Source organism: Mytilus trossulus, chromosome 3 (assembly GCF_036588685.1).
Source record: "Mytilus trossulus isolate FHL-02 chromosome 3, PNRI_Mtr1.1.1.hap1, whole genome shotgun sequence".
Lineage (NCBI taxonomy): Eukaryota > Metazoa > Mollusca > Bivalvia > Mytilida > Mytilidae > Mytilus > Mytilus trossulus.
In genome coordinates, this window is record NC_086375.1 from 24,123,044 (window position 1) to 24,136,551 (window position 13,508).

The window sequence follows — 13,508 nt, forward strand, 5'->3', positions numbered from 1 at the left end:
AGTGCCTGAGAATGTGACATAGTCTTTGCAAATATCTGAGAAAATATTCAGTAGTATGAACTTAGTGGACATGCAAGTGACAATTTCAATTTACTTTTATAAAACAATTAAACAATCCTTTTAAATACAAAGCGACTGGGGTTTGGTCAATTTTGCGCCAAAAATGTAAACTACCCATCTCTTATAAAATAAGACTAATAAAATCCAAACTACAGTTGAAATTGAATACCCACACGACAGACCCATGTGCTGATTTTAATTGGCATTGCACATTATGAAACGTAATTTCATGTCGACAAAATATAGTCAAGTAATTTATGATTACTACTGAAATCAAAACATTTCATATATAAATCAAATAAATTCACATAAGCAAGATAACATTTTTAACTGAGAAAAACGTCTAGTCCAGTCGACCCTGTTACAGAATGGTTACGTCCCATTAAGCGCGGGAATACAAATAATTCTATCGACAGACAACTAGAAGAAATAATTTCAATCTAATTCAGTTCCTTCAAACGGTTGAAATTACATGTTTCAAAATTAGAATCATGTAATTGTGCCATTTCTGTGAATTCATTTTTAATTATGTATATTTATTAAAGTTGGAAGATGGAACAGTATAAAAATTTATAAACGTGAAAAACGCGTAAAAAGGTAAAATTAAAATGTGTATCAGCCTATGAAAGTAGCCATGTTCACACAGCTCATAAACATGTTTTAACCCCGCCGCAATTTTGCGCCTTTCCCACGTCAGGAGCCTCTGGCTTTTGTTAGTCTTGTATTATTTTAATCTTAGTTTCATGTATACAATTTGGAAATTAGTATGGCGTTCATTATCACTGAACTAGTATATATTTGTTATGGGGCAAGCTGAAGGACGACTCCGGGTGCGGGCATTCTCGCTACATTGAAGACCTGTTGGTGACCTTCTGCTGTTGTTTTTTCTATGGTCGGGTTGTTGCCTTTTTGACACATTCCCCATTTCCTTTCTCAATTTAAAGGTTTATACCTAAAGTTCTAGAAAGGCGTTCTCACATTTAGATGTATGCTAAGAGCTTTTATTGTTATTACAAAGATTATATTTCTCTTGTTAAAGAATCATTTGTATCGTCTAAAATCATTGACTATTAAGGAATTTACTGTTGTGTGTTAATTTGCAAAAGTATCAATTGTTCAAGGGGAAACACAATATTTTTAAGGAAAGGAAATAGTTCTGGATTTCGATGCATTTAAACAATATTCTTTTTCAGAAATTTTCTATTAAACTTCGAATAAATCTAAAAACATTTTTCGAAATTTTCTTATATAAAATAAACAAATATACACATAAGAGACAACAACAAACTAAACTTTTATAGACATGTAAAACAAAATATACATACATGTGTGCCGAAGTCTCTTTTGGATTCAGAGAGTATGAGAATTTGAAAGTTTTTTTTATCCCAACAGAAGATCCCTCAACTTCTATTTGACGAAGTTGGTAAGTGTATTCATTTCTAATATGGCTCTTTAATTTCTTTTTGATAGATTCATAATACTGTACGTTTAGAATTGAATATCACGGCTTGGTTAAACTGAATGTGAGCCGATTACCCACAAGAAATTTATCTAACATCATTTTTGAATGGAAACATATTGCGGTAAAATGTCTTCCTGCTAGAATAAGAAGAAATTAAAAAAGGAAAATAAGACTTTTTCATCCATTACCACTGAATTCATGTTTATATCGAAAGGAAACATGTAATTGTATTTAATAATTTGCATTGTAACCTGGAAAGATCTCACCTACAAATTCTATCATTTAGTTCCCGAAAAACATAATGGTAATAATAAAAAGGAACCAAAATGTAAGCCAAAATTTGAGCACATTTGTTTTAATACAGCTATATTCACATGGGTCAATGCAAACAATAACAAAAACAAGCATATACACGCAACAAACAAAGAAATATTACAACAACACCACAAAAAATTTGACCGATGATCTGGATATTTTTTTTCGAAAAGCTATTGACGTCTCTAACCACGAGAATAACATTTACCAAATTCAGATTAAAATTAGTATTCTATGTCTTGTAAAAAAAATTGAACAAATCATATTAGAATTCTATCTTTGGAGAACATAAGAATGAAAAAAAGTCTAAATAGAACAGGAGACACCAAAGGTCAACTTGGATAAGTTGCAACCATACATGAATATTTAAAAGTATAATAATATAATAATACGAACATATGAGCTCAAAATTGACAGACACATATTTTGGAAAGATAGCTTTAACCAATTGTATGGAAAGTCAAAGTTTGAAAAAAAAGGTTGACACCATAATACTAGTAACCAAAAGGGCCTGTACAGACCAAGGTCAACTTTGCCTGAAGCAGTTACAGCTTTAGTCAAAACATAACTTAAAGGAACATAAAAAAGAGCATGTATAACTATCTAGAACTGTTACAATAACTCTAAAATAGTCAATAAAAAGAAAACAATTACCGACAAACTCCAAGGAATATTCAAAACAAAAAGTCCCTTATCAATTGGCAAAATCAAAATCTCAAACACATCTTATAATTAAAATCGATGAAAATTTAACACGACTGATTTATAAATAACTAAGTGGACTCGCAGCTGAATCACATCTGCTGCTTCCCCAAAGGATGCAAAGAGAAAAACTTGACATGATACGAGCATGATACAAACATACACTGTGAAAAAAGAAAATATTTTTGAAATAGAAAAGATAGGCTTGGAAGAAGCCGTTTGAACTGTATGCAAGTTAACGAAAGTATTAACGTGTTTTTTTTTAAGTGTGTGCGATTAATTTCAAAGGTGGATGGTATTAAAAAAAAATTATTGAACACAAAACAAAGAAAAAATTAGTCGAAACAATGGAATCTGTTCAAAACAATATTTTTTTAGCTATCGTGTGGTATTGCGACTGCAATGCATTTGATTTTGCAATCGGTGGATTTGCAATTGGTGTACAGTATATTTTAATTTGTGTTACCTATATTGTATATGCAGTTCCGAAAGCCGGCAATTTGATGTAAAATTAAGAATGGAAAGTGATAATGCGTCAAAGAGACAACAATGTTAAGCCAACCAAAGAGCATCAAAAACAGCACTAGACCAGAAATGGTACTTCAAAACAGCGAGAAATACTGTCCCCGAAGACGGGCTTCAGCGGGCCCCAAAACAATAATGTACTGTTCAGCGAAACTGAATGATGTGTACATTTGGACTAAGCAACTTGACTCAACTGTTTTCAAGTTGTTTTAGAGTTGTCCCTCTTTTTACATTTTCGCAATAGTGCATCTAGTTCCTGTCTATATCTTATTAAAAATATATTTTGGTCTGCATGCAGAACTTGATCTTACATGCCTTTTTATATATACAATATATATTTCCAATTTATCAAAAATAAGGACATGTATAAAGCTAATATAAAAAAGATGTGGTATGCCTACCAATAAGACAACTCTCCACAAGAGACCAAAATGACAGTTGATTGACAATAAAAATAGGGACAACGAAAAATGTTTCCTATACAGGGGAGAGACGCATAAAAGCAAAAAAAAATATGGACGACGAGTAAAATTATACAGCTTATTATAAACGAGATGTAAACTAAAGGGAAACAAGAGCTATCTTTAAAAAAGATATCCGACGTATTTAAATTTGAGTATATGTTTAAAACTATCATTTCGATACCCTTCAGAAGCACAATGATGCGAACCTCTTTAATTAAAGCCTGCGAAAATCTCAAATGCGTAGGTGAGTTCTAAAAGTCATGTACGTTCATACAAGAAAGTTTAAATTAAAAATTATATGATTGTCCTAAATAAACAACTGTCATGGATGCAAAGAGCTATTGGAGAAACAATTATTTTAATAAAAATATAAATCTATGTAAGATCTAGTTCAAATACTTGTAGTTTTTCACTTGCTTTCCATAACGATATAATTAACGAGACGTTTTTTCAAACACAACCAAATCACCCAATATGACAGCATTTTGCCCAATCACAGAAAGTATTTTCGAGCATGCGTATTTTGTTGCCATAGTTAAGCGTCCTTAAGTTCAAAGGGCACAAACCGAAACTATACCGACTACGTCGGAAAAAGAAATTGTCAGACTGAAAATAGAAACATTGAGATCCCACTTTACATTAATACCAAAGCCATATATATGATAATAGTTATCAAAGGTACCAGAATAATAATTCAGTACGCCAGACGAGCGTTTCGTCTACATAAGACTCATCAGTGACGCTCATATCGAAATATTTTATAAAACCAAACTAGAACAAAGTTGAAGAGCATTTGAAATCCAAAAATTCTAAATGTTGTGCAAAATACGTCTAAGGTAGTCTATGCCTGGGATAAGAAAATCCTTAGTTTTTCGAAAAATTCAAAGTTTTATAAACAGGAAATTTATAAAAATGACCACATTATTGATATTCATGTCAACACCGAAGTGTTGACTTCTGGGCTGGTGATACCCTCGAGGACGAAACGTCCACCAGCAGTGGCATCGACCCAGTGGTGTAAATAGTTATAAGCCTCAACATCTTTTTTTTATTGCAAGAGTTTATTCTAATTAAAAAAAAGTCAGAGTTTATAAGTAGTATTTACTGTAGTTTTATTGTTAGCATTATATGAAAAATAATCTCACAAATCTCATGAAGTAACAATAAGTCAGGAATCCGGTTACATGTACATGTATCTTTGTTCAATTGTTTCTGTTCATGACCTTGGTGTTAATTTTAGATACATTCGTTGTTATGTGATGCGTGAGAATTTGACATCGTCAATACAAATATCTGAGAAAATATTCAGTGGTACGAACTTGGTGGACATGCAAGTGATAATTTCAGTGTACTTCTATAAAACAATTAAAAACTCTTTCAAATGCAAAGCGAGGTAAATTTGGGCGGTATCTTTTTGCACCAAAATGAACTAATTTGCGCCACAGCTTATTTGCGCCAATTCTTAGAATTTATTTTAATTATATATATTAACCTAAGTTGGAAGATGGGACAGTATATTTACAAGCAACGTATCCAAATTACGTAACCGTTACATAAATTTATAAACGTGAAAAATGCGTAAAAAACTTATGAAAGAAGCAATGTTCACACAGTAGAATCTTTTATACAAATTATTGTCCAATATGTAGACATTGATAAATTCGTCCACTTCAGCACAGATCCAATAAATGTTTGTGATGCAGGCCGTTTGAAACATAGTCCGTTTATCTTCGTCCGGATCGAAGTCTGTATGACATGATAAGATGCATGCCAGACAGTTTTGGTAAGTTAAACTATGTTGTTAAGTTCTGAATATGATTGGACCTATATCTATTTCGTCTACATAAGACCCATCAGTGACGCTCAAATCAAAATATTTATAAAACCAAACAAGTACAAAGTTGAAGAGCATTGATGATCCAAAATTTCTAAAAGTTGGGCTAAATACGACTAAGGTAATCTATGCCTGGAATAAGAAAATCCTTAGTTTTTCAAAAATTCAAAATTTGTAAACAGGAAATTTAAAAAAAAGGATTACATTATTGATATTCATGTCAACATCGAAATGTTGACTACTGGGCTGGTGATACCCTCGGGGACGAAACGTCCACCAGCAGTGGCATCGACTTAGTGGTGTAAAAAGTTATTAAAGGTACCAGGATTATAATTTAGTACGTCAGACGCGGGCGTTTCGTCTACATAAGACCCATCAGTGACGCTCAAATAAAAATATTTATAAAGCCAAACATGTACAAAGTTAAAGAGCATTGATGATCCAAAATTTCTAAAAGTTGGGCGAAATACGGCTAAGGCCTGGGATAAGAAAATCCTTAGTTTTTCGAAAAATTCAAAATTTGTAAACAGGAAATTTAAAAAAAATGATTACATTATTAACACCGAAATGTTGACTACTGGACGGGTGATACCCTCGGGGACGAAACGTCCACCAGCAGTGGCATCGACCCAGTGGTACATTATTGATATTCATGTCAACACCGAAATGTTGACTACTGGACTGGTCAAAACCCTCGGGGACCAGACGTCCACCAGCAGTGGCTTCGACCAAGAAATGCTCTAAATTCGTCCAAACCTTTGCAAATGTTTCCGATCGTTTATCTCGAACATAACTAAATGATCGCCGACCATTTACTTTGGTGTGTATATCTCCAAGGAAGATGACCGTTCCTAGCTAAGAGTATATCATGAATATGTCATACAGCCACTGATCGTAAATTCTTAAATGTTCGAATGGTTTTGACAATGCAAGTAAGTATACGACGAACTATTATATATACTTTCGGAGTTAGAGGTGTAAATTTCTATTTCTGTTATACGCTTGTCGTCTAGATCAATTCTTTCAACATATTTAACGTTTGAAGATATAACAACAAAAGTCACAACCTTTCCATAAATAAGGATGAGACACTCATCCAGATAAGGAAATACAATATTTATAATAACATTACTTTTGAAAAAAAACCAGATCTTACAAAAAGTAACTCTAGATAACAAATATCTAAAAAAACCAGAATGTAACAAAATAACACATAAAAATTCAATAAAAAGTCAGTTGTATAATTGTAATAAATCAAATGAACACTGTATGCTTTAATTAAATGTCTGGTAAAAAACAACTAGAGACAGATCTTTATATCAAGGGTTTCTAAGCACTGTTTGCCTCAAATATTAGAAAGTTCAACCACTGTTTCTTTTATAAATAGAAAGATCTCAAAATTTAGATGAACAGCATAATGGAGACAACTTTTACAATTTCTGAGATTTCATACATTAAGGAGACATGTATTAAAACTAATCAGATATATTCATTGTTTCTTACATATACAGCTCTCAAATACAAGATATTTTACAATTGTTTTTGATAAACTACGCTCACATATCTTAAATATTGGAGATTTCAGCTTCCATATTTGATATAAAATCATGATTTATATTTTCCTGATACAGACCGCTCTTAAATTAAGGAGACCTTCATTTTTCTGTTTCGGTAACAATTATTGGTTCTTTGGACATAATACTGCGTAAAAATCTGAAAATAAAATATTAATAGTATGTTGAATTTTACAAAAATGTATATATGCATATATTGTGGTCTTTTACCTCATTTTGATAATATTATAACAATCCACGAACTAGCTTTCAGTAAATGTGATTACTTTTGGTGCTCTGATGGTAATGCTTCCAATCCAACAGTTTTTTGCAATTAAAATAGACAAAGATACAAAGAGATATGGAGAAGATCCGAAACGATACTGTGTTGTGTGTCTTGTTTTGTGAGAGTTCTTCTCTCGATCTGATAAGTCATAACCTTTATTATTGAATAGATATGAAGATGCATATATAATTTTGTTGTACATTTTGCTTTTAGGATTCAAAAGGATTACAAAAATTATATTTTCACTGTCCGATAAAACTCCCTCCTATAATGAATATATGTACATAATTGCAGAAAAGTTTGAAAAATTATTTGATTTAAAAATGTGTATACAGAATAAACTGTTCACACATGACTTGCCTGTACGTAACTTTGATTACTAGTCAATTCAAATTTTAAAACAAAAATTGCAATACTTTGAACATGTAAACTATGCAAAACACATGGTCAGTTTACCATGATTGATTATGTAGGGCAAAATAACCTCAGTAGAGATTTGCCAATTCTAATACAACTGAACAACAAATACCATTGCTCATAAATGTTTTATCATGAATGGATCCCTTTAAACGAACATAAACACAATCTTAACATGTTACCTAAACAGATGTTTTACTGTCGACCATGACTGAGGGAATGAGGTCATATAACCTCCATGAAATTGATAGCACAAATGAAAATACAACTGCATACCAAATATCATTGACTTACCATTTAAATTCATTCATCAGAAACTGACATAATCTTGTAATTATGCAACAGTTTCAAAGTCAATAGACCATGACTGATGGAAACAAACCTCCAATAAGGCAAAGAAATACAGTTGTAAGACTTAGAAGGAACACGTTCGGAAAAAGTTTCAGTTTTAAAAACTTTTATCTTATCAGATTTTTTTCCATGCATTTCGTGCTTGAATACAAAAATTATAAAAAGTAAAAATTGTATTAAAGATTATACTTACATAGATAAACATAATTCTATGACTAGAATTCCAGCCGTTATCAAAAACACCAACCCTGGAAGATAGCTAACAGTCTCTTTGTAAACAATACCATAAAACAGTTGTGCAAGAGACGTCAGCAATAATTCAGAACTACCAATACAAGCAAAAAGGCTTCCTAAAAATAAATTGTAATGGTGATTATAACAAGAACATTCTTTTAGCGACATACTGAGTAAATGTCTGCTTGATTTCATTGATTCTTTGTATATTCGTTTTAATGGTACAGATATGTTACCTACCACATTTTAATTTAGTGAACGCACGACTTATTTCGTCCGGTGACCAGAGCCTTGGCTAAACCGTTTTTTTTTCATCTAGTCTTGATAAAAACTTCTTTTAGTGTCATAAGCCTGAACTCAAACATGTTCATCAGGATATCCTAATCCAAACATTACTATATTTAAAAATTGACAAGAGGCTACTAAAATCAGTCTATCTTTCATCATTTGAAATGTTCATTGAATGACACAATAGATTGGATAAAAACACAGAATCATACTTTTGACATGATCTAACAAAAGTTTGTACAAAATATTACCTTGTTCAACTGGTGACACCAGCCTTGAAAGAACCGATCTTAGTAAGGGGGAAATCGAGACTGCCATTATACCAATCACTGCATCTGTAATATAGTATTAAAAAGAGATAAAAACTATTCAGTAACACTTATTCTATGATATGTTTTTGGTTTTCATACTAAGGCATTTTTAGTGTTGATACTGATGATTTATGCCTTGTGTGTACCAGACTGATCTCGAAAGTATCTGATGACGTTTAGTCCAGAAACAAATGTCGTACTCACAAACAGGGACATATCGTAGATTTATTTTTCTTTTTTATAAAATAGATTTTTTTGATAAAGATTGCATGTAATAAAAACCCTATGGTACTGACTTGAAATTTAAATCTTCAAATGTCAATAACTTTGCGATACACCAAATATAGTGCATTGATCTAAGATTCTAAATTTCTTAACCATGAAGATTTCCAGAAATTTTTTCAATGAAATATATGTTCAGATATTGAAGTTACAAAATAAAAATTATATAACAAGTGCAAGGTGCAGAAATCTTATAAAGTATATGTTTGCTGTATTATCTTCTGATTTAATGGTGTTTTACCTGCATATCTTGATGAGATCGACATTTGCGATGTTCGTGTGACCTGTCCTACGTCTATAAGCCTTAGTCAGGGCATGTCTTTATGCTTTAGATGAACTCCATGCTCTTCAACTTTGTACTTGTTTGGCTATATGACAATTTTGATCTGAGCTTCACTGATGAGTCTTATGTAGACGAAACGCGCGTCTGGCGTATTAATTTATAATCCTGGTACCTTTGATAACTTTTTAATGCGGACGGCAGATCGAACTTAGATGCATGCAACATCTTTTTTATTCAAGACGATATACAGCTTGTTATACACTCTACTGTTAAAGAAAATGATTACCCCCAGTGGTCTTTAGATTTTTCTGTGCTGTAAGATTGTTCTTTTACTGGCGCATACTCTTTATTTCTCTTTATTTGTTAACCGTAAATATACTTACATAAATAAACTATCCATTCTTTTGTACTAATAGCCAAAGTGACAGAGCTTGCTATGGCCGACACTGTTCCTGCTATTACAATGGTGTAATCTGCAAGGTATTTGTGTAAAATTTTAATGAAAACTAATATTGAACCCCAGTTCACTAAGAATTGGATGCATGTGAAAACCTGAATGTGAACCCCGCTCCAACACAACGGCTTGTGTAGCAGGAATAAAGTAACAACGTTAGATTTCCCCAAAAGTGCCCCAGCATTGATACACAATATCATTTGTCCTATCAATATTTTTATATTTCTTTTCCTTTTTCCATTTCTGTACACATCGAAACATGCGCACATAACTGATTTCGTGCATATCCTGGTATTCTTCTTTTTGTTTGTTTTAGCCGTCTCGGACAGTAATGTTAATGTTAATATTAGAGACAAAACGGTACATGCGATGCACATTATCAATGGGTGTCTATAATTCCCGTCTTTTATCCAAAAACCAATACATAAAACCGAAAACGCAACGGCAACGGCTGCAGTTCCTTCCAATATGGTTATCTTTATCGCCCTGTTTTTACCAGGAGTTGTAATATCGGCAATCATCCCCATCGTAGCAGTTTGAAATAGACCAAAATGTCCTGTGATGCCGAGGAAAAATTCTCCCAAAGCTAAAAACCAGAGTGACAACCCTTTGTAAACGGTTACAGTCATTACAATTTCTTTTAGTAAAATCCCAACCAATGATAGATAGATTGGAAATTTTCTTCCGTATCTGTCCGTGAGTGAACCAAATACCAAAATAGGAACTACAGCGATTAACGTGCCAACGAATCCCAGATACATCAGTATGTTTGCGGATTCGGCTTGTACCATATTACTTGTATTGTTGGAAAATACAAGGCCTTTTGGGCAGTGGTCAACGTTTGACTTTTCGCCGTCTTCTCCATATTTCTTTGCAACTTCGTCTATAACATAAAACTGTTGGATTGGAAGCATTGCCACCAAAGCTCCAAAATACAGAATGGTAATAATTTCTATCGCAATGAACTGGTATACTGGACGAAAAATGGCTGGTTTTTCGGTGGGCCAATCTGGTATGATCAAAAGTGATTTATCTTTCTCGATGGAATCCATTCTATAATATAAACTAAGAAAGTGAGAAATCATTTTAGTAGTTGTATAGTAAATTTTACACAAGGGTTGTGTTCTGTACGATGTGTACTTACATGTTTCTGTGTTTCGAGTGTGCGTTGCTATACGAATTTAACAATACACATACATAATTAAACCAATCATCAATACATAAAGAAATGTTACATATAAAGATTACAAATAGACATAATAGACATTTTCTGGTTGACCAATTGGTGGCCTTCGGCTGGTTTTTTTAAATCTTTGGTCAGGTTGTTGTCTCTTTGACATATTCCCAATTTCTATTCTCAATTTTATAAGCAAAGAAACATGGCAGTAAGTACCAAATTAAGCTTACTTTCTTACTTGATGCAAGTCTTGTTCCATTTTGAATATTTTCAAATATACACCCTGCTTTAGAAAGAATTATAAATGTAGTCGCATGTTTGCTCCTTCTAAAACAATGTCCTATTGTAAGTCAGGAAATAAGTTGAATCTGAAGTTTTTTATCGAGTCAAAAAGGAAACAGGAATGTCTGTACTTTAGGAAAGGAAGCCTTATGAGTGTAAAGGTTTAAAAATAACAAGAGATAATTGTTGTTTTTTAACTCTCTTTCAACAATGTGATGTAAGTGAAAGAAGTCTTGATACATTTTATCAACATATGAATTAGGCTTCTATAGATATTGTGTTAGACTGCTTCTCATATTCCGTATAATGTTTTTAACTATTTTTCACCAATTATCGCAATATGACCGACTTTCTTTTTTTAATTGAGTCTTAAAAGTATAAAGAAGTTGTCACTTGCATGTCCGCCAAGTTCGTACCACTAAACATTTGCTCAGATATTTGCATAGACGATGTTTCATTCTCATCCATCAGGATTTATCAAAACTAATTATCAAGGTCATAAACAGGCACAATCAATTATTGAACACAGTTACATGTAAATGTCACCAGATTCCTGACTTATTTTTCATATGACTACAGGTGAATTATTCAGTACTATAAATAAAGGTAACAGTAGTATACCATGTTCAAAACTCGTAAATCTATGGAAAAAAAACAAAATTGGGGTAACAAACCAAAACTTAAGGAAACGCATTAAATATAAGAAGAGAAAAAAGACACAACATTAAAATGTAACAAACATAGAAACGGACTAAGCATTCATAACCAACAACAGTTTTACGGTTGTCTACATGAACATGATTCTAAATTCTAAGATTGATTTGACAACTGATCATGACAGCCTGTTTTAGGCTAGGGCGTCAGAAAAATCTCAAACTAGGAATTCAGAGACTTATAGGGACACACTCATTCGCTTATTTATGGTTTAAAGCATGATTATGGTGTTTTCTTTATAAACAGTTTAATTCTGGCATTGCACGAGATAGTTATTTCCTGTTCTATTTGTGACGTTGCTGTAGTCTTGTGTGAAGTACAGAAACCGAAATTTGAAAAAGAAATCACCGAAAGTATTAGGCTTATAATGAAATGTACATGACGGAATGATTTCTTAAACGTTAAGCATCAGGTAAATGACTAAGACATTGCTATCAGTATTTCGGTATTATTCGTCATTTAATTGGTGTTTTTTTGGAGGGGACAGGGGATGCGGATGATATATAAAGATATGATGTTTGAATAAAATTTGAACAGACACAAACAGTGTTGAAAGATATTGAGATGTCTTTTGGATTTTGATTGTCTTGGGTTGCTGTTTCATTGATGACTAAATCGACATCTGCTTTCATTCAAACACATTCTTCTAAGGGAAGATTGATTTAAGGGGGCTCCTTGGTATAAATGATTTTTTTTTCCTAATATAGGATTTCGCTATATTTTTTCATAAATGAACTTTATCATATATTTAAAAGAAAAATGAAATAAAAAAATGGGGTCACCGTTCATTTAAGCTAAAATCTACCTCTGGAAGAAGCATACATTTTTGTTAATGTCCTTTTTTTCTGTTGAACTAATAGGAGAAAAAGAGGAAATATCGAAATAAAAAAATAACCTAATATAAGAAATCGCTTAAATTTTACAATTATTTAGTTTATGTACAGCTTATTTGAAAACAATAATAAAAAATATAGGTCACCGATGAGTTTAAAAAGATATTTCAAATTTTAGGCCAAAAAATGGCATTTTTGCACCAAAGGGAGATAATTTGGAGCTTTTTCAATTTTTAAAGTCATCTGGGGCCAAACCAAATCATTTTTTGGGGTTATTTTTTGTACCATATCATAAAGTAACTACTAATAGTGTAATAAATAAAATTTGTAATGAAAACATAAAGGTTTAATTTTTTGCTAAAATTTTTGTACCCAGGAGCCACCTTAAGACAAGTTCTGAGTAAATTTAACAGAGATGGCATTTATACAACACAAATTCCTGAAAGAGAACAAATGAGTAAACCATGACAACCAAACACAAGCTTACTTCAATGAATCTGAACAACTCAAATATTTATTGGAATAAACTAGTTTTTGTAAGATCTGGATCATATTGTGATATTTTAGTGAACAATAATAAAAAAAAACATCATTCAAGAAGTCGTAGAAGCCGTCTTAAACAATATACATGTATATACATAATTACTCAAAACTTGTCTAAAGCAAATTTACAGATCATAC

The 13,508-nt window shown here is 32.2% G+C and overlaps 1 protein-coding gene across 4 annotated transcripts; it reads right to left on the minus strand.

Moving 5' to 3' along the window:
- Positions 1 to 6,587: 6,587 nt before the first annotated feature.
- Positions 6,588 to 11,358, minus strand: LOC134710745 (proton-coupled folate transporter-like). Of its 4 annotated transcripts, none has more exons than XM_063571140.1 (5): positions 11,237 to 11,358; positions 9,751 to 10,874; positions 8,743 to 8,826; positions 8,163 to 8,319; positions 6,588 to 7,075 (listed from the first exon to the last, which is right to left on the minus strand). In XM_063571140.1, exons 2-5 carry the CDS (start codon positions 10,871 to 10,873, stop codon positions 7,018 to 7,020), a joined length of 1,422 nt encoding a protein of 473 aa, XP_063427210.1. In that variant the 5' UTR covers position 10,874; positions 11,237 to 11,358; the 3' UTR covers positions 6,588 to 7,017. The 4 variants fall into 4 exon arrangements, with proteins under 4 accessions (XP_063427210.1, XP_063427211.1, XP_063427209.1 ...); XM_063571141.1 differs by having other exon boundaries at positions 9,751 to 10,886; positions 11,237 to 11,340; XM_063571139.1 differs by having other exon boundaries at positions 11,229 to 11,323.
- Positions 11,359 to 13,508: the final 2,150 nt, after the last annotated feature.

Bases quoted from the DNA above. Each gene is read 5' to 3' on its own strand.
- LOC134710745 (XM_063571138.1), bottom strand. From the start codon at position 11,257: ATGGAACAAGACTTGCATCAAGTAAGAAA. The intron at 10,887-11,228 runs GTAAGCTTAATT...TCACTTTCTTAG, and splicing joins GACTTGCATCAAGTAAGAAA to TTTATATTATAGAATGGATT. The intron at 8,827-9,750 runs GTAAGTATATTT...ACTATATTACAG, and splicing joins AGAATGGATAGTTTATTTAT to ATGCAGTGATTGGTATAATG.